The sequence below is a fragment of the Primulina eburnea genome, chromosome 14 (assembly GCF_022965805.1).
Source record: "Primulina eburnea isolate SZY01 chromosome 14, ASM2296580v1, whole genome shotgun sequence".
NCBI lineage: Eukaryota > Viridiplantae > Streptophyta > Magnoliopsida > Lamiales > Gesneriaceae > Primulina > Primulina eburnea.
Window position 1 is genome coordinate 26,777,044 of NC_133114.1, and position 22,717 is coordinate 26,799,760.

Genomic DNA, 22,717 nt, shown 5'->3' on the forward strand with positions numbered 1-22,717 from the left:
TATAGTTTCCATGGGAGTAAAATCTGGCCTACTTTACTTTGTGTAGGATGGTAGGAAAAATTATCGACGGCCAGAGGATCCAAAGTGTTTATAATCATTTCTTTGTCTACCTAACGTGTCTTTAGGTGATCAAATTATTTACACTTTATGACATCATAATTCCACTAGAAAATATCAAGGAACTTGAGTTGTGACGTCAAACCGATCGAATCAAAAAAAGAAAAAATTTAAGTGTACTGGAATTTGCAATTTGGTGAACAAGGTAAGAAGTTGACATTAAAGATAGATGGAACACATTGGGTTTAATTAGAGACACACGGTTTTGGATTTGAACACAAGCAAAGTAAAGCAATAATAGGAGACCCTTATTGAGCCGAATCTTGAGGCGATGACATGGTTGGTCTCATGACAGATTCAGCTCTAAACGTATAATTTATCTGATACCAAAATCTCAAATTTTATACAAGATGTTGTTTCAAAATTTGATTGTAACAAAATCCATCCCCTAACTCAAATATAAAAAGAAAATGAATTTTAGCACATATATGATATAATTCAAATCAATAATCTTCAATTCATAGTACTAGCAGACTTATTACTATTATTATTATTACGTAATGGCATTCCTTTACAGATCGGATGCATTTATTAATATCTACTAAAGTGAAAACATCCCATGGGGACTTCACGCTGTTCTTTAAATTGATCTTAAAACTAACCGAAAGTCTGTCCCCATGATGCACGTTTTCTTTGGCCAACGAAACAGGACCCCCTTTTCTCCTGAATTTTCTATTGAAAAATAAGAATTTCCATGGAAAATTTTCAAACTTTACATATTCGATACACAGTTCATTGCTTTAAAGATGCATAAATTAATTTATAATTATATTAATCTATATTATATGTTTTTAATCTAGGTCAAGGCAATTACGACACACTTTCTTTTCTTCGTTTTTTGGTTATTTAAATGTAGATGTAATTAACCTTTATTTTTTCTTCTAGAAACGTAGAAAAATGCAGTTAACAAACAACATTATCAAAGGCCCAAATTTCATAAAAATCTGCAGAAGTTGAAACTTAGATTTTCGGGTGTGCGTAACTCTTTTGTTGATTGGGATTGCGAAGAACTAGCATTTGCATTAACTAAAGCAATGGAGGTATGGCAAATCAACGGTAGTTGTACCATAAATGTTATCTATTTGTTGAGTATTCTTTGCCAAGATTGGATCTTGTTGAGTATTCTTTTCCAAGATGGATAATATCCAATCGAAATTGTAGAATCAATTGTTTGTTGTTTCACCAACAACTATAGTTAATATCTAATAATTATGCAGTTCAAATATTTTAAATCATACATGATACCCTCGGGAGGTCCGGGTCGTGGGTTCTGAATGATCCCGGGTCATGGATCAGGTTATGAAAAGTTTTGGGCTGATCCTATACCAGCCGAACAAATGACAGCTCGAGACATCATCTCTCGGGCTACCATAAATCTGGGCTTTCCGACGAGTTCCCGGGTAATGGCTCTCTACCCAGGTTACCTCGATAAGAACACCGCAATCGAGTGCACACATATATGATATACGTCTTATTTTGGTAATCATTACTGTCAAAATCATATGGATTTGACAAGACAATGGGGACAGTTTTACGTGTCAGAGAAGTCGGTTATGAGCAACAATCTTGTCATAATTAGTAAGTGTGCACTGAAAACAAGGTCATCATTTACTTTCTTCCAATAAATACTAGGTTTGTTTAGCATTTATGGCATATTTTTCTCTTGATGCATTGGATTTTGCATGCACATATATATATTGCTCACATCATTTACTACGAGATTTTTGATAGACCATTGGCATATTTTTCTCTTGATGCATTGGTTTTCTTTGTTCATCTGCTGATTTTAGTATTGGAGTGGTCACGCCTGACACCTCTCTGACGCCCATTCACGTGATTATGTTCGTGTTTGCAGGTCAACCTTAGCCTTTCCAGACAGAAAAACATCTGGTTTGGACACATCTCATTATGCTTTCATTCTCCATTAATTTTAGACTCGATCCAGTAAATCGCCCGATCCAACTCACCCGATTTACACGGATCACATCAATACATTAGCTCAAACACAATGTTCATATCAATTTCTCACTACAAGCAATTATTCTTTCACAACAATATCTCAATAATTGCACACCTTATAATCCATAAGAATCGAACAAGTAGTCATAACTATTATACTAATTATAGGATCAAGAGTTTAAGTTTTCGCGAAAAAAAAAAGTTACCTTCTCGACACCTCACTGTTCGGAAGCTCCGAACTCCTACGTGCCGATGCTCATTTGACACATTAGTACTTTTCTGGCTGTGTGAGTTCGGAAGGTCCAAACCAACCGACAGTTCCGAACTGTCATTGGTCTTTCCCAACCGAATGGTTTTTTAACTATCGGGATATCACTATAATTCCATATGTTATTCACTGATCATGATAATGTGGATTCGATTAAAATATACTTCGATTATATATAGTTGAAAAAGTTTATCGATTGGGGTATTGATTTAAGAGTAGGTCTCATGTGAGACTGTAAGGCTCGAGAATTATCAACTGGCATTGATGCTAGACTCATAGAAGTAAGAATGCATGACATTTAAATGAGATTTTGAGTAGCATGGCCGAAGCCACACCGCCCCCGCAGTGCTAAGACTACCGCCCCCGCGGTGTAGGTGATAGAAAATTGGGAGATTTTTCGAAGTAACACCGCACCCGCGGTGCGCGCACGACCGCACCCGCGGTGCTGAGACCGCACCCGCGGCGGTGCAAGCGCCGCACCCGCGGTGCGTGAATTTCTGAAAATGATATGGCTGCCGAGAGCTCAGCGCACCCGCGCCCTTACACTGCCGCACCCGCGGTAATGCGTGTTGATTGGAAAACGTAACACTTGTTCATTTGCATGCCTAAATGGTTATGTGTCTTCATTTCCTCATTCATTCAGATTTAAGAACCGAGAGCATGGGAGGGAGGAGCTTTCATGTCTTTTTCTCTTTAAATTGTGGTTTTGAATGATTTAGCCATCCGATTTATATTCCGAGTTAAGATTTGTGATCCTTGCATCGTTGGCTACGAAAGGATGTAAGTTTTATATAATTCCAGTATGATTCGAAATTCATATGTTGGGGAAAATTATGTTTTGAGTTGAGAAATGCGTTCTTGATAGTATGAGCATCGTAGAAACGTTATCGGATTGATTTTCAGATACTATATGACGTTGTTTCGAAATTCCAGCATGTATTGTATTGAGAATATGCAAATTTCAGCATGTATAGTGACGTTAGATGAGATTATGAGTTGATGGTGATTAAGTATGATAGTATTGAGTTATCGGTATCGAAGAAATACGTCGTTATGCCGTCAAATTGTATTTGAATCGAATTCAGCTTTGAATATGGAGTTGATTGAGATATATTATGATAAGTTTGTTCACACATTGCCATTTCAGATTTGTATTGGTTATTTGAGTTCAAGACTTCGACTACGACACAGACAGTGCGACAAGAAAGGTATAATTCATGTGGTCTTGGGATTGCACAACTCGATTCAGATTTGATACGAGTTTCCCTAAATCACATACTAGATTGTTATTACATTGATTATGTAATGTTTCGTTTATTGATTTATATTCGAGTCCTGAGATAGGAGACATTGGCAGATTTGCCAAAACTAGACGTTTCGGTGTATCGTCGCATAGTAGTAGACTTACTCTATGTGTAGACCCTCGATACAGAGTTGACCGAAGTCTAGGAATAAGACGTACCGTTGCCCCGAGTGGTTGGGTAGGTGACAGACCGTCTTATTCACACCGGGATCCCTAGAGTAGAAATGAGTCGAGTCAAGATTTGAATGTTGAATACAGATTTGTATTCTTCTACATGTTTAGATTTTATTCATGTTAATTAATATATGCTATGTTTTGTACATGAGTTATGACATTGCATGCATCCATGTTTTATACTGGGATATGTTCTCACCGGAGTTATCCGGCTGTTGTCGTGTCTGTATGTGTGCATGGCAACAGGTGGGGCAGGATCAGGGTCACGACGAGGACGAGAGAGTTGATAGCGTGGTGATGCCGGGTGTAGCAGAAGACTTCTTATGTTGTACTAGTAGTTTCATGTTGATACTAGAGATGTTATGTTGTTCTTACAACATGTATAACAAGTAAGGCTACTAGATCACGACATGTAATGTTTGATGACTGATGTTTGTTTTAAATAAAAATGAGACGCTTTATGTTAACATTCGATTAAATGTTAGAAAGTGAAAATTTTTGACCCACATTTTCGAACAAAGATCCAATTAAATCCCAAAAGAATTGAGTTAGAGCCCGGGTCCCCACAACAGGTGGTATCAGAGCAGTAGGTTCTGTAGACTGAAATAGAATAGAATGAGCGGGGTAGATCGAGTTATCTTCCTTGCTTTTGAGATGCTAGCATGGTTTGTTGCTTTCCCTATTATATGTTGTTGTATTATCTGAATTGATTTACAGCATTTCAAACCTGAATCAGAACCGATTCTCGATCAGAGGTATATGATCAGAGGAGGGCTGAGACAGATGATATTGATTATGTGCTAATCAGTTTGATAATCAGATTTATGCCGCCTAGACGAGTGCCACAGCCAGAGCAGGGTAGCACATCAGGTGCACAGATGGATGTTACTGCTACGCCGATGGAGACTTTATTGAAGAGATTTCAGTCTTTCCATCCGCCTACCCTGAAGGGCACAGAGAGTGCAGTAGAGTGCGAGAGCTGGCTCGATGATATCGAGATGTTGTTTGAGTCTTTGGCTTACACTGACGAACGACGTGTTAAGCTGATAGGGCATCAGATGCAGGAGGTTGCCAAGAGCTGGTGGTTGACTACGAAGAGAGCCTTGGAGCACCGAGGCATTGACATCACGTGGAAAGTCTTCAAAGATGAGTTCTATCAGCGCTTCTTCCCCGTCTCCTACCGGAAAGATAAAGGAGCTGAATTTGCGAATCTGAAGCAGGGACAGTGGAACATCGAGGAGTATGTTGCTAAATTTTCTGCATTGCTACGATTTGCACCGCATGTGGCCGGGAACGACGAGGCAGTGGCCGATCAGTTCATCAACGGGCTGAATCCCGATGTCTTTACTTTGGTGAACACGGACCGGCCTAGTACTTTTTCAGATGCACTGAACCGAGCGAAGGGAGCCGAGGCTGGCTTGATCAGGCAGCGAGGAGCTTCCTACGGTGTTCAGGGGCAGAGACCGCCACAGTCCATGACCGTACAGTTTCCACCACCTCCTCCTCGTTTTGACAGTGGAGCTAGTGGTAGTGGCAAGAAGGATTTTCTGAAGGCTAAGGGCAAACAGTTTAAGAAATCTGGGAGCAGTTCATCGAGTTCGAGTGGATCTCGACAGAGAGGTCAGGGGTCAGATTATAGTGGCGCATACTGTGGTTCGTGCGGAGGGCGACATGCGACGGAGCAGTGTCAAGGAGTTCTGGGACGCTGCAACATCTGTAGGCAACAGGGACACTTCGCCAGAGTTTGTCCCCAGAGAGGTGCACAACGATTCCAGAGCACAGGATCATCAGCACCAGCGCCACAGATGGAGAGACAGGCATCCTCTGTACACTCCTTTCAGCCACCCTCCACACAGACACAGCAGAGGCCAGGAGGTAGTCAGACGGTGAGTCAGCCTCCCCGACAGCAGGCACGTGTTTTTGCCCTGACAGAGGAGCAGGCGCAGGAGGCGCCAGATGACGTCATTGCAGGTAACTGTTTTCTTTGCGGTTATCCTGCATATGTGTTGATAGACACAGGGGCATCTCATACATTCATATCTGAACATTTTGCATTGAGACATTCATTGCCTGTTGAGTCGTTGTCGACAGTAGTGTCTATAGCTTCTCCGTTGGGAAGTGGCTTGATATCTGCGACTACTGTTAGACACTGTATGCTTCAGTTTCCACGGTAGATTGTTTCCACAAGATTGTCAGATTCAGACCCGAAATGACAGACGAGTGGAAATTTTACGGCAAGGGTTCCAGATCTCGGATTCCCTTAGTATCTGCTCTGACTATGAGTAGATTGCTTCAGAGAGGAGCAGAGGGCTTTCTCGTATATGCAGTAGATTTACTGAAGTCGAGCCCAGCATTGGCAGATCTGCCAGTGGTTTGCGAGTTCGCAGATGTTTTTCCTGATGAGATTCCAGGGTTGCCTCCGAGTCGAGAGGTCGATTTCAGCATAGATCTTATGCCCGGTTCTGTTCCTATCTCGAGAGCTCCGTATAGGATGGCACCGATAGAACTGAAAGAGCTGAAAGCACAGTTGGAGGATCTTCTGTCCAAGGGATATATCAGACCTAGTGTATCTCCTTGGGGTGCTCCGGTGCTTTTTGTCAGAAAGAAAGATGGATCGATGCGACTGTGCATTGATTACAGACAGTTGAACAAGGCGACCGTGAAGAACAAGTATCCGTTGCCTCGCATCGACGATTTATTTGATCAGTTACAGGGATCTTCGGTATATTCGAAGATTGATTTGAGATCAGGGTATCATCAGCTCCGAGTTAGAGATGTTGATATTCCGAAGACTGCATTCCGAACCAGGTATGGACACTACGAGTTTGTTGTTATGCCTTTCGGTTTGACGAATGCACCTGCGGTGTTTATGAGTTTGATGAACCGCATTTTTCAGAGATATTTAGATGATTTTGTGATTGTGTTCATTGACGACATTTTGGTGTATTCGAAAAGTTTGACTGAGCATGCAGATCATCTGAGAATTGTACTGAAGACTTTGAGGAATGAGCGGTTGTATGCCAAACTGTCCAAGTGTGAATTCTGGCTGAGACAGGTTGTCTTCTTGGGGCATATTATATCTGGAGATGGTATTGCGGTAGATCCGAGTAAAGTTGAGGCTGTGATCAGTTGGCCGAGACCGAATTCTGTGCCTGAGATACGCAGTTTCATGGGTCTAGCCGGGTATTATCGACGTTTTATCCGAGATTTCTCCAGTATAGCGAAGCCTATCACTCAGTTGACCCAGAAGAATATGCCATTTGTGTGGTCCGAAGAATGTGAAGCCAGTTTTGTAGAGCTGAAGAAGAGGCTGACTAGTGCGCCTGTCTTGACGATTGCTGCAGGTACAGGTGAGTTCGTTGTATACTGTGACGCATCTCACAGAGGGTTAGGATGTGTTCTTATGCAGCGAGGGCACGTGATAGCGTACGCCTCTAGACAGCTGAAACCGCACGAGACTCGTTACCCGATTCATGATCTTGAATTGGCGGCGATCGTCTTTGCCTTGAAGATCTGGCGTCATTATCTGTATGGCGAGAAATTCGAGATCTATTCCGATCATAAGAGCTTGAAGTATCTCTTTTCTCAGTCAGAGTTGAACATGAGACAGCGACGATGGCTTGATCTGCTGAAAGATTTTGATTGCGAGATCAAATACCATCCAGGGAAGTCGAATGCAGCGGCAGACGCCTTGAGTCGAAAGGTATGTTCTTTGTCCTTGTCGACTGTAGGTGTATCGAGTTTAGTAGAAGATTGTTGCTTGTCTGGATTGACATTTGATATAGAGAGTAGACCGTTGCGACTTGCTGCGATTCAGATTGAGCCAGACTTGATTATGAGAATCAAAGAAGCGCAGAGAAATGATCCGAGCATCCAGAGATCGATTGATATGGTCAGAGCTGGTCATATATCAGAGTATCAGGTTAGAGATTCTGTTCTGTATGTGAATAACCGCTTAGTGGTGCCAGATGTTTCAGATTTGAGACGACAGATCATGTCAGAGGCACACTGTAGTCGGTTCAGCATTCATCCTGGAGGCAGGAAGATGTACAATGACTTGAAGACACAATTCTGGTGGAAGCAAATGAAGACAGATATTGCAGAATTTGTGTCTAGATGTCTGAATTGCCAACAGGTGAAGGCAGAGAGGAAGAAGCCCGGAGGTTTACTTCAGAGTTTGTCTGTTCCGGAATGGAAATGGGACCACATTTCCATGGATTTCGTGACGAAGTTACCTCGATCATCCCGGGGCTGTGATTCGATTTGGGTCATCATTGATAGATTGACCAAATCAGCTTGCTTTATTCCGTACAAGATGACCTATCGACATGATCAGATGGCAGAGTTGTATGTCAAGGAGGTCGTCAGATTGCACGGTGTGCCGAAGTCGATCGTATCCGATCGTGATCCACGATTCACTTCTCACTTTTGGCACAGTTTGCAGCAGGCTTTAGGTACGACTTTACACCTGAGCACTGCTTATCATCCCCAGACAGACGGACAGTCAGAGCGGACTATCCAGACCTTAGAGGAATGGCTGAGAGCTGTAGTACTAGACTTTGGTACTAGTTGGCAAGATTCATTGCCGTTGTGTGAGTTTTCATACAACAACAGCTATCAGACGAGCATAGAGATGGCACCGTTCGAAGCTTTATACGGAAAGAAGTGCAGATCTCCGTTGTACTGGGATGATATTTCTGAGGTACCAGAGTTAGGGCCTGATATGATTCGTGAGATGACAGAAAAAGTGAAGATCATTCAGAAACGAATGAAGACGGCACAGGATAGGCAAGCGAAGTACGCCAATATTAGACGTAGACCGTTAGTATTCGAACAAGGAGACAGAGTATTTTTGAAGATTTCACCTTTCAGGGGCGTTGTCAGATTTGGCAAGCGAGGAAAGTTGTCTCCTAGATACGTCGGTCCGTATGAGATTCTTGAAAAGATTGGCGATCGAGCTTACAGACTTGCTCTTCCTCCTTCATTGTCCGGTATACATGACGTTTTTCATGTATCGATGTTGCGCAGATATATGCCAGATGAGTCTCATGTCATTCACCCTGACGAAGCCGAGTTAGATCAGACTTTGAGCTACGTCGAGCAACCGATACAGATTTTGGATCGGAAGGAAAAGAAGCTTAGAACCAAGACCATTCCGCTTGTGAAGGTCCAATGGAGTCGTCATGGCATCGAGGAAGCAACTTGGGAGACAGAGTCTGAGATGAGACAGAGGCATCCCGAGTTATTCTTATGATGTGAGTCTTTCTTCCCATTGTGACTTTACAGTTTTGTATATAATTGCATGATTACTTGCTTATGAGTTCGAGGACGAACTCTTATCTGAGAGGGGGGGAAATGTAAGGCTCGAGAATTATCAACTGGCATTGATGCTAGACTCATAGAAGTAAGAATGCATGACATTTAAATGAGATTTTGAGTAGCATGGCCGAAGCCACACCGCCCCCGCAGTGCTAAGACTACCGCCCCCGCGGTGTAGGTGATAGAAAATTGGGAGATTTTTCGAAGTAACACCGCACCCGCGGTGCGCGCACGACCGAACCCGCGGTGCTGAGACCGCACCCGCGGCGGTGCAAGCGCCGCACCCGCGGTGCGTGAATTTCTGAAAATGATATGGCTGCCGAGAGCTCAGCGCACCCGCGCCCTTACACTGCCGCACCCGCGGTAATGCGTGTTGATTGGAAAACGTAACACTTGTTCATTTGCATGCCTAAATGGTTATGTGTCTTCATTTCCTCATTCATTCAGATTTAAGAACCGAGAGCATGGGAGGGAGGAGCTTTCATGTCTTTTTCTCTTTAAATTGTGGTTTTGAATGATTTAGCCATCCGATTTATATTCCGAGTTAAGATTTGTGATCCTTGCATCGTTGGCTACGAAAGGATGTAAGTTTTATATAATTCCAGTATGATTCGAAATTCATATGTTGGAGAAAATTATGTTTTGAGTTGAGAAATGCGTTCTTGATAGTATGAGCATCGTAGAAACGTTATCGGATTGATTTTCAGATACTATATGACGTTGTTTCGAAATTCCAGCATGTATTGTATTGAGAATATGCAAATTTCAGCATGTATAGTGACGTTAGATGAGATTATGAGTTGATGGTGATTAAGTATGATAGTATTGAGTTATCGGTATCGAAGAAATACGTCGTTATGCCGTCAAATTGTATTTGAATCGAATTCAGCTTTGAATATGGAGTTGATTGAGATATATTATGATAAGTTTGTTCACACATTGCCATTTCAGATTTGTATTGGTTATTTGAGTTCAAGACTTCGACTACGACACAGACAGTGCGACAAGAAAGGTATAATTCATGTGGTCTTGGGATTGCACAACTCGATTCAGATTTGATACGAGTTTCCCTAAATCACATACTAGATTGTTATTACATTGATTATGTAATGTTTCGTTTATTGATTTATATTCGAGTCCTGAGATAGGAGACATTGGCAGATTTGCCAAAACTAGATGTTTCGGTGTATCGTCGCATAGTAGTAGACTTACTCTATGTGTAGACCCTCGATACAGAGTTGACCGAAGTCTAGGAATAAGACGTACCGTTGCCCCGAGTGGTTGGGTAGGTGACAGACCGTCTTATTCACACCGGGATCCCTAGAGTAGAAATGAGTCGAGTCAAGATTTGAATGTTGAATACAGATTTGTATTCTTCTACATGTTTAGATTTTATTCATGTTAATTAATATATGCTATGTTTTGTACATGAGTTATGACATTGCATGCATCCATGTTTTATACTGGGATATGTTCTCACCGGAGTTATCCGGCTGTTGTCGTGTCTGTATGTGTGCATGGCAACAGGTGGGGCAGGATCAGGGTCACGACGAGGACGAGAGAGTTGATAGCGTGGTGATGCCGGGTGTAGCAGAAGACTTCTTATGTTGTACTAGTAGTTTCATGTTGATACTAGAGATGTTATGTTGTTCTTATAACATGTATATCAAGTAAGGCTACTAGATCACGACATGTAATGTTTGATGACTGATGTTTGTTTTAAATAAAAATGAGACGCTTTATGTTAACATTCGATTAAATGTTAGAAAGTGAAAATTTTTGACCCACATTTTCGAACAAAGATCCAATTAAATCCCAAAAGAATTGAGTTAGAGCCCGGGTCCCCACAGAGACTGTCTCACGGATCTCAATCTGTGAGACGAGTCAATCTTGCCCATATTCACAATAAAAAATAATACTCTTAACATAAAAAACAATATTTTTTCATGGATTATCCAAATAAAGATCCGTATCACAAAATACGACCCGTGAGACCGTCTCACACAAGTTTTTGCTTTGATTTAATATATATATGGCAAAAACTTGTATGAGACGGTCTCACGGGTCGTATTTTGTGAGACGGATCTTTATTTGGGTCACCCATGAAAATGTATTACTTTTTATGCTAAAAGTATTACTTTTTATTGTGAATATGGGTAGGGTTGACCCGTCTCACAGATTATGATCTGTGAGACGGTCTCACATGAGACCCACTCTATATATATATATATATATATATGGAAAAATATAAATTAATTTGACTCAGAGTTAACACGAAAATATGATCCCACGATTATCTCATCCCTAAACATAGTAATGTAATCTACCTAAATTGGATGACAAAATTATAGGGATGGGATTTAGTAAATAAAATATTGACTTTATAGTAGTGATTATGATATAGATTTTAATCATTGAGAAAGTTTACTAAAGTTTTTTATTTTTAGAAAATGCCGAGTTTGAAAATAAAAATATATTCATTTGCCAATGGCATATCACGACAAATTGGGCCATAAGTTTTGTTCTTGGGCTTAATTGTGGCCCATTAATTGCAACATTTTTTACACTTACAATTATTTTTATATAACGAGTTATTTGCTTCTTGTTCCCAGAAAATTTGTTAATTCCAACTCAGAGGTATACAAATTCAAAAATTTCACAAGTATATTATAAGAGACGAGTTCATGACTTACCCTTATTTAAAATTTTAAATTATATGCATAATTTTGTAAATAAATAGGTTTCTCATTTTAAAAAAAAATCAAGCTCGAATATATATATCATATTTGAAATATTATATACATAATCAAATCATATCGAACCTAAACATATTATAACTCGATCAAAGAATACAAACTTTACACCTAAGAAACCAAAGTCACAGGTAATGTTCCTTCAAAGAGTAACTAGAATAGTAGATTATCCATTTGTAGTTTCTTCTTGACTTTTCATAATTAATAATTGTTAATAATAAATAAATATTAATTATGTCATTTTCATTTGAAGCAAATAGCAATAAATTAATCTTCCTTCTTGTACACTTCAGTAGAGTGTTACGGAATTATTTGGGAACAAACATAGTATAAATAATACACCAAACTGTTGAAAATAATATATTTAAATATTGAAAAAGTAATAGTTGAATATTTGAATGTTGAAAATAAGAGTTGTAAAGTTAGAAATTTGTGTGTGATGATGTAGGTAATGATGTATTTTATTTTTGGATTATGTGTAATGAAACTCAATAAATAGATCTCTCATTTGTGAAGAAAATCACAATTGAGTAGAGAGAAAAATATTATAAAGTGTGATGGTTGGTAAATTTTGAGAGTTTGAGATTTTTACTTTTTACCATAAATTTTTACTTTTTCACAACACGTTATCAGCACGAATCTCTAAAAGTCCTACATACTTTTCCAAGCTCCAAACAGAAGAAAAAGGTAACAAAAGTAATAATATTTATTTTACTGTTATTTATTTATTGTGTATTTATTTAATATACAATATAATGTTATTATTAGAAATAATAAAAATAAATTTTTCATAAACTTGTTATAAATCCTGGGAGGATGTTAAGACGACATCCCACACTCCCGGTAAGAGATACGACAAGTATAAAAGCCTATAAGGTTTTTAAACAAAAAGTAATAATATTTATTTTACTGTTATTTATTTATTGTGTATTTATTTAATATACAATATAATGTTATTATTATAAATAATAAAAATAAATTTTTCATAAACTTGTTATAAATCCTGGGAGGATGTTAAGACGACATCCCACACTCCCGGTAAGGGATACGACAAGTATAAAAGCCTATAAGATTTTTAAACAAAATAAATTATGACACTCATTATAATATTATGATATGATATACATAATTATTTAAACATGTCTAATATTATATATACCATATTATTACCATAAAATTATACAAATACATACCTTTATTTTTTTGTACACCAACGGTCATAAATGGTAAAAAACGGCTAGTTTTTGCCCTATAAATATGATCTCACAAACACATTCAATCACTCCAACTTTCTCTTCTTCTCTAAAAATTATTCATCATCAAATTTTTCGAAAAAAAAGAAGATGGCTTTCTCAAGGATATTTTTAATTATTTTGGTTATCATACTCACGAGTCTTGTATTTATCGGAGAATATCATCCTCGTGCGTTTTCTTTATTTTTACAAATACTTGTACTTGTTGTTTATCCGTTACTTTGTATTGCAATATTTATTAACTAATAAAATGCATTGTAATTTTTTTTTAGTACCACCATGTCAAATTTAACAAAGCTCGAATTTATTGCGCTCGACATCACGGGAAAGAATTATATGCCATGGACTCTAGATGTAGAAATGCATCTTGAGTCATTGGGTCTAAGCGAGACCATTAAAGAAAATGGCATATGCACGTCACAAGAAAAGGCAAGAGCCATGATATTTTTGCGTCGACATCTCGACGATGGATTGAAATGTGAATATCTGACTGAAAAAAATCCAATGGCTTTGTGGAAGGGATTAAAAGAAAGATTTGAACATATAAGGGAAGTTATACTTCCGACCGCCCGGGATGAATGGAATACACTGAGATTCCAAGATTTTAAAAAAGTCAGTGATTACAATTCGGCGATGTATAGAATAATCTCGCAATTAAAATTTTGTGGACATGAGGTCACAGAATCTGAGATGCTTGAAAAAACATTTTCCACATTTCATGCATCAAATATTACTCTACAGCAACAATATAGAGTACGTGGATTTGCGAGATATTCTGAGCTCATCGCCTGTCTTCTTGTGGCGGAAAAGAACAATGAGCTATTAATGAGAAATCATCAGTCCCGACCCACTGGATCAACAGCATTTCCAGAAGTAAATGCTGTAAGTAAAAATGAATTTAAACCTGGAAACCAAAATCAATTTCAAAGACAAGGTTTTGGTCGAGGTCGAGGTCGTGGACGTGGACATGGACGTGGAATTGGTCGTGGTCGTGGACGCGGCCGTGGTTTTGAAAATAATAGAGATAGTTATTTTTATAACTCGTCTCAAAAGAGCGTCCCAAACCATCTACAGAAAAGGCATCATGAGAATACAAGTGTTAATGAAAATCACTCAAAAAGATATGAAAGTTCTTGTTACAGATGTGGTACTCCAGGACATTGGTCCAAAGTTTGTCGAGCCCCTGAGCACCTTTGTAAACTTTATAAAGAATCATTAAAGGGGAAAGAAAAGGAGACCAACTTCACTGAACGCAGTGACCGTTTGAGTGATTCAACTCATTTTGATGCTGGTGATTTTATGAATGATTTCTCTGGAAATGATCAACATGTTGGTGGGATAGAAATGAACAATTTTGATGCTACAGATTTTCTCAATGATTTCTCTGAAAATGAACAATTTAATGGTAGAATATAAATGTACAATAATTTATTTTTCATGTATTCATGTAATAATGTTTTATTATACAATTATGATATGTGTTATATTTAAATATATATTGCCAGTAATTTATTTCATTGCATATTTTTTTGAAGTTCAAATATGGAAAATGCTATGAGCAAAGCTGAAGTTTGCATACCCGATAGTGGTACAACGCACACTATCCTCCGAGATAAAAGATATTTCATGGAACTAAAACCAACAAAAACAACGGTGAATACAATATCAGGTCCTGTAGACTTGATTAAAGGATGTGGTAAAGCACAATTTTTGTTACCTAATGGTACAAAATTTTTTATCAATGATGCTTTATATTCACCACAATCGAGAAGAAATTTGTTGAGTTTTAATGATATATATTCCCATGGGTATGATACTCAAACAATGAATGAAGGGAATGAGAAATATATGTGTCTTATCACATATAAATCAGGAAAGAAATATGTGATTGAAAAACTACCAATGCTCCCTACTGGATTGCATTATACACATATAAGTCCCATTGAATCAAACATGGTAGTTGATAATTCTTCAATATTAACCAATTGGCATGATCGATTGGGACATCCTGGTTCAACAATGTTGCGAATAATTATAGAAAATACACATGGTCATCCACTGAAAGACCAGAAGATCTTTCAGAATAATAAGTTTCAATGTAAAGCATGTTCTCTTGGAAAACTTATTATAAGACCATCACCAGTCAAAATCCAAACTGAATCACCAATGTTTCTTGAACGTATTCAGGGTGATATTTGTGGACCAATCCATCCACCATGTGGACCATTCAGATACTTTATGGTATTGATTGATGCCTCCAGCAGATGGTCACATGTATGTTTATTGTCAACTCGAAATGTTGCATTTGCAAGATTACTTGCTCAAATAATAAAATTGAGGAATCAATTTCCCGATTATACAATCAAGAAAATTAGACTTGATAATGCTGATGAATTTACTTCCCAGACTTTCAATGATTATTGTATGTCTATGGGAATCATTGTTGAGCATCCTGTTGCTCATGTACATACACAGAATGGATTGGCTGAATCATTGATTAAACGTCTGCAAATGATTGCTAGACCAATGATTATGAAAACGAAGCTCCTTAGTTCTATATGGGGACATGCAATTTTACATGCTGCTTCATTAATTCGCATCAGACCAAGTGCATATCATAAATACTCCCCATTGCAGCTTGCATTTGGTAAAGAACCAGACATTTCTCATCTGAGAATTTTTGGATGTATGGTGTATGTGCCTATTGCACCACCACAACGAAAGAAAATGGGACCTCAAAGAAAGGTTGGAATTTATATCGGTTATGATAGTTCATCAATCATTCGATACCTTGAACCTCAGACAGGCGACGTGTTCACAGCACGTTTTGCTGATTGTCATTTTAATGAGAAAATCTTCCCAATGTTAGGGGGAGAACAGAAACTTACCGAAAAGAAAATTACATGGTATGTATCATCATTGTTACATCTGGATCCAAGAACAACACAATGTGAAAAAGATGTACAACAAATTGTACACTTGCAAAGAATAGCAAATCAAATACCAGATGCATTTGCAGACACAAAAGGGGTAACTAAATCATATATACATGCTGCTAATGCCCCTGCTCGAATTGAAATTCCAAAGAAACAAATGGAAGATACTCATGATGTCATTAAACGCCTGAAGCGTGGAAGGCCACTCGGTTCCAAGGATAAAAATCCTCGAAAAAGAAAATTCATAGAGAAACACGATGATCACAAAATAAAGAATGATGTTTCTGAAGAAACACATGATGATCACAAAATAGAGAATGGTGTTCCTGAAGAAACACATGATGATGAAAATGTTCTGTCAGAACCACAAACTGACAAGAATCATGAAATCTCTATCAATTACATTAATACTGGAAAAATATGGAACCGAAAAGATATAGATGAAATTGATGATATATTTTCTTATAATGTGGCAATCGACATCATAAATGATAACGAAGATCATGAACCAAAATCTTTTGATGAATGTAAAAATCGGCAGGATTGGATAAAATAGAAAGATGCCAACCAGGTTGAATTGGATTCGCTAAATAAACGTAATGTTTTTGGACCTATAGTCCTTACACCTGAAGGTGTAAAACCTGTTGGATACAAATGGGTTTTTATTCGAAAGCGAAATGAGAAAAATGAAATAGTAAGATATAAAGCTCGACTTGTTGCACAAGGTTTTTCTCAAAGGCCTGGAATTGATTATGAAGAAACGTATTCTCCTGTGATGGATGCAATTACGTTTCGGTATTTGATTAGCTTGGCGGTATCTGAAAATTTAGAAATGCGTCTTATGGATGTTGTTACAGCTTACTTATATGGATCACTTGATAGTAATATATATATGAAAATCCCTGAAGGATTTAAGATGCCTGAAGCACAAAGTTCAAAACCCAGAGAATGTTATTCTGTGAAATTACAAAGATCATTATATGGGTTAAAACAATCAGGTCGAATGTGGTATAATCGACTAAGTGATCACTTGATGAAAAAGGGATATGTAAATAATTCAATATGCCCTTGTGTTTTCATTAAGAAAACAACATCCGGATGCGTAATTATTGCTGTATATGTTGATGATTTAAACATCATTGGAACGAATAAGGAAATTCAAGAAGTTGTGTCATACTTGAAGGAAGAATTTGAAATGAAGGATCTTGGAAAAACCAAGTATTGTCTGGGTTTACAAATTGAACAAAAAGAATGTGGAATGTTTGTTCACCAGACAAATTATACAGAAAAGATCCTTAAACGTTTTAATATAGATAAAGCAAATCCTTTAAGTACTCCAATGGTTGTTAGATCATTAAACATAGAAAAGGATCCATTCCGTCCATGTGAAGATGATGAAGATATTCTTGGTCCAGAAGTACCATATCTAAGTGCCATCGGTGCCCTTATGTACCTTACAAATTGTACAAGGCCTGATATATCTTTTGCCTGAATCTGTTGGCAAGATTTATCACATATCCAACAAAGAGACACTGGAACGGAATTAAACATATATTCCGTTATCTACGAGGAACGACAGACTTGGGACTTTTGTATTCAAAAGATGCTAATCCAAGTATAATTGGTTATGCCGATGCTGGATACTTATCTGATCCACACAAGGCACGTTCCCAAACTGGATATGTATTTACTCGTGGAGGCACTGCAATATCTTGGCGTTCACAGAAACAAACGCTCGTAACAATTTCATCAAATCATGCCGAGATTATTGCACTACATGAAGCAAGTCGTGAATGTGTGTGGTTAAAATCAATGACCCAACATATCCAAATTTCATGCGGATTATCATTCGATGATAAGCCTGTGATACTATATGAAGATAATGCTGCATGTGTTGCTCAAATGAAAGAAGGATACATAAAAAGCGACAGAACTAAACATATTCCTTCTAAGTTCTTCGCATTCACCAAGGAGCTTGAGAAGAATAAATGTATTGATGTTCGTCACATTCAATCAAGTGAAAACTCATCAGATCTCTTCACAAAGGTACTTCCTACGTCAATATTCAGAAAGCACATATATAATATTGGGATGCGCAATCTACGAAATTTGTGAAGAATTGTTCATGTCAACATCATGGGGAGTTTACGTGACTGCACTCTTTTTCCCTTACTATGGTTTTTATCCCAATGGGTTTTTCCAAGTAAGGTTTTTTAACGAGGCAGTACAAAACACGTAATGAAGACATCATCGTACCATGATCATCATCACAAGGGGGAGTGTTGAAAATAATATATTTAAATATTGAAAAAGTAATAGTTGAATATTTGAATGTTGAAAATAAGAGTTGTAAAGTTTTTTTGTGTGTGATGATGTAGGTAATGATGTATTTTATTTTTGGATTATGTGTAATGAAACTCTATAAATAGATCTCTCATTTGTGAAGAAAATCACAATTGAGTAGAGAGAAAAATATTATAAAGTGTGTTGGTTGGTAAATTTTGAGAGTTTGAGATTTTTACTTTTTACCATAAATTTTTACTTTTTCACAACACAAACATCATATATATATATATATATATATATATATATATATATATATATATATATATATATATAAAACAAATTCTCTGTTAGGTAGAACAATCGAAATATGGTATTTGGATGTCGTACGATTTAAATAATTTGAGTTGCACCGTTACCATCATATATAACTTTTGGTAAAGTGTCAAACGATCGGTCTTACAATTTATATCAGAACTTAGGTCACCCGTTCAATTTTCATTTATTGGGAGAATGATTGTTGGGTACTTTACTTTGTGTAGTATGTTGTATAATTTAGAAAGTTTGAATTGTATAATTACCACTAATTATAGTTTTTGATAAAGCAAAAAACGATCGTTACTATAATATTTATAAATAAAAGAATAGTTCAAAAATTATGGTGATTATTAATTGACTATTTTGAGCACAGCTCTATCCGTATACCGTGTTTCAGGATGTTTCCTGGCAATTTTATTATGTATTTACGTATTATCATACATTGTATATGCTGGTTTATATTAATTTAATTTTCAAATTGTAGTACTCATAGTAACAATAATTCATTTTTTTAAAAAAAATTTAATAGTACGCACTTGAAACGCATATTCTGTTATTCTATAACTTAATAATTAGATAAAATATTTTCAACTAATTTGTATATTATAAAGCCTTTTATGTTTAAAATTTAATCTTTCTTTATATATATATATATATATATATATATATATATATATATATATATATATATATATATATATATATATATATACAAGAATGTTACCCTACACACCAAATGGTGTGTACCTCGGTGGGCGCCGCTGAGTTGGCGCCCACCTCATTATTTTTTTTTTTTTTTGTAGTTTAAAAAAATTATAAACAAAATTCTCTTGTAACAACTTCTCAACATTGAAAACTTCACGCCTCCCTTCTCCACCTCAACAATCGGCAACTCCCACCGAACAGCACCACCGCCGTCTCCCACAGCCAAGAGAATCTCCCTCCCAAAAAATAATCGATCGATTGTTACCCATCACTTCACCGCCCCAATCTCCGCCTTAGGATATAAACTCATCCACCACCCGATCTTCGCCATAGTTTCCCGATCTCCGCCAAAAACCAAGGTATGCACCGCTTACCTCTCTTCTTGTTTATTTGTTGAACAAATTTCTTTTTATTGAATTAATTAGGGCATAGTGATTTCGGTGAGGCTGGTGGAGAAGCTTCTAAAATACTCTTTCAAGAACAAGAGCTTACTGGAGGAGGCACTCACTCACTCCTCCTACACTGAATTCCTACCAGCGGCTTGAGTTTCTAGGCGATTCGGCTCTCAGCTTAGCAATTAATAGTTATCTTTTTGTGGCTTACCCAGACCTTGACCCAGGTAAGCTCTCCCTCATACGAGCCGCCAACATTAGCACAAAGAAGCTCGCGCGCATCTCCGTCCGTCACCAGCTGTACAAATATGTCCGCCACAACGCCACCACCCTTGACGAGAAGGTGTGTTGCTCTGTATTCTTTGGGAAATTTTCTATTATTTGTCACCTTGCTTAGTATGGTTCGAAGGTCGTACCTAAGTGTTTCCCTTTTTGGTAAATAGCTCTTTTTTGGCACTAAAAGCACTGTCGCTTTTGAGTTCTTTGTTTAAAGATTCAGGGCTTAATTCTCTTGTTGTACTTGTGGCTTCAGCTTCTTCTGAGCAAAAAGAAAATGCAAAGCTTCATGCTGCAAAAATAGCTCTTCGGAGGTTGTCTTGTGTATTTATTGATATGAAGGTGGTCGATACATGCAGCCATCTCAATGGGGATAATGAAATTGAAGGAGCAAAGCATAAGCTGCATGAGCTATGTGTCAAGAAGAAATGGCCCAAACCAAATTACAAGTAAGAGTTTTCTTGGTGGAAGCTCATTGTGTTAAAATTTATTGCATCTGTAAAAAATTAAGTTGATTAAGACATAATCGTGTTTGTGATAAATTCAGACCTTGCATTCCATTTGAATTAGTTTATTTTTCTTCGTTATGTTATGTTGCTGATCTCTTCATATATTATATTTATGTGTATGATCCAAGAAGAGGTTGGTCTGGCTCATAAGAAGAAGTATATTTGTTCTGTTGAAATTGAAATTACTGAAGGTATACTCTTTGTGAAGGGGAATGAGAAGTCAAAAGTGAAAGAAGCGGAGAACTCTGCAGCTTCGGCAATGCTACCTGGACTGCAAGAGTCTTAGTATCTGTGAAGTAAAAAAAATTCCATTGTATTTAAATGGCCGAAACAATTTGTGCCAGGGGAGTGCTTGTATGAATTGTAATTATATTTGTTTCTGGTGATTTATTGTGTGAAATCATCAATACTATTTATTTAGCAAAAATGTGTTTTCAACCATTTGAAATGCTTTACCAAAAGCTGTTAAAAAATAACCAAACAACCCAAACTAATCAGTAGAATAGAAAAACAATTCTGAAAATCAAATAACTAAACAAACGCCAAATACTAAAGAACTTATTTATCTCATCGTTGGAATTGAATGAAAAAAAAAGAACAAAAAATAATAGTCATCTACAACATGACGCATAAATGAATTTCATTCATCCAAACTTATTCCACTTGTCCACATGTTGTTAGAACCTGCAATAATAAAGATAATTATAAATGTCAATCTTTTAATGCGAAACTTTTGTTTAAAAAAGATGAAGCATTTCAAGTACCAGTCATCGATGCAAAATCTTCTTCATTTGTGTTGTCATCATTGTTATGATGATTATCTACAGTTGATCTGGTAGATGATAAATAGTCATATTTACAAAAAAATAATGATATTAATTGATTTGTAAAAATATTATAAAACAAACAAAAAATTAATCAACGTATACCTGTCATGCAAATTTGGACAGTTGCGCTTGTCATGTGACACACCTCGATGCCCGCATCCACGACATATCCTGGTCTTCGAGGTTGATTTCTCTTTTGATGATTTCAACCTCTTCCCGCATCCTTTTGTTCTTACTTCAGAAGGATCGGTAATACCAAAGATCCCATCCATGATTTTCTTTTTTTGACTTCCATTGCTGATTGTTCTACTAATGTTAACCTCTTTAATTTTTTTTAAAATATAATCTAATTGTTCATCTAAGAAGTTTGTTCCTTCATCAGTCAATGATGCATCATCAATTACTACAGAAGCTTTATAGGATAACCTCGAGTGTCTTGACATCAAACACATTTTGGATCGTCGATGACATTTTGCTCAGCCATAGCATATATTGCTCCAACCTTTGCATCTCGTGTCCACCGTTTGAATATATACTTATCAGGGAATTGAAACACTTGGTTGATACGAAAAAAAGCTAACATATGTCTGCATGGTATGCCCTCAAACTCAAATTTCATACAACTACATGATATATAATCCAACTGTTTATTGTGAGTGAGCGTCCTTGATTTGGAGGAAGAACAAGTTTGAAAATTCATCACATTGTAAACCACTAATTCAGCTCCTACACATACTTGTTGCACGTAATAACCATGACTCTCACATATTTCACTTTGAAACTCCACATATTTTTTTTTCATATACACCTTAACCATTTGAGCTTCCATTGGCCAGTTTGTCTTGATCTTGGGATGCTCATTCATATCAATATGGTCAGCAACTAACTCATTGTGCCTTTGGTGTCGGAGTGCCCTATTGAAACGGGTGATAAAATCCATCAATGAATTCTTATTAGAGACGTACCTCTTGAAAAATGCATGTGAACTTTCAGATCTCTGACTACTTGACATTCCAGCACAAAATATATGGTTAAAATATATTGGCACCCACTTCTGTCGCAATTCATACATCAATGACAACCAATCATTTTGCTCCAAGTTAGCACACTTGATAACATCTTCCCACGACTTCTCAAATTCATCAGGTGTTGTGGAATTTTGAATGACATTCTTTATGCTTCGATAGTGGTCACGAAAAGTCATAGGGTTTAATTTATCTGGGAATTTGTTCAATATGTGCCACAAACAATATCGATGCACTGTTTTAGGGAAAACTTGTGCAATGACTATCTTTTATGATAAAAGGAGACAAAAAATAATAAAA

The 22,717-nt window shown here is 37.2% G+C and overlaps 1 protein-coding gene and 1 pseudogene across 1 annotated transcript; one reads left to right on the forward strand and one right to left on the reverse strand.

The window, feature by feature from the left end:
* Positions 1-1,151: 1,151 nt before the first annotated feature.
* On the forward strand, positions 1,152-21,006 carry LOC140811297 (ribonuclease 3-like protein 2; annotated as a pseudogene).
* An 11-nt stretch (positions 21,007-21,017) lies between these two features.
* LOC140813313 (uncharacterized) lies at positions 21,018-21,838 on the reverse strand. The gene is made up of 3 exons (XM_073171815.1): positions 21,495-21,838; positions 21,330-21,397; positions 21,018-21,249 (listed from the first exon to the last, which is right to left on the reverse strand). The coding sequence occupies exons 1-3, from the start codon at positions 21,833-21,835 to the stop codon at positions 21,206-21,208; spliced, it is 453 nt and encodes a 150-aa protein (XP_073027916.1). The 5' UTR covers positions 21,836-21,838; the 3' UTR covers positions 21,018-21,205.
* Positions 21,839-22,717: the final 879 nt, after the last annotated feature.

What these genes read in the sequence shown, in the direction of transcription:
- LOC140813313 (XM_073171815.1), bottom strand. Translation starts at nt 21,835, where the DNA reads ATGTCAAGACACTCGAGGTTATCCTATAAAGCTTCTGTAGTAATTGAT. An exon ending in TGTCCAAATTTGCATGACAG is followed by an intron (nt 21,398 to 21,494) that starts GTATACGTTGAT and finishes ATCATCTACCAG; the next exon opens with ATCAACTGTAGATAATCATC. An exon ending in AGATTTTGCATCGATGACTG is followed by an intron (nt 21,250 to 21,329) that starts GTACTTGAAATG and finishes TTATTATTGCAG; the next exon opens with GTTCTAACAACATGTGGACA.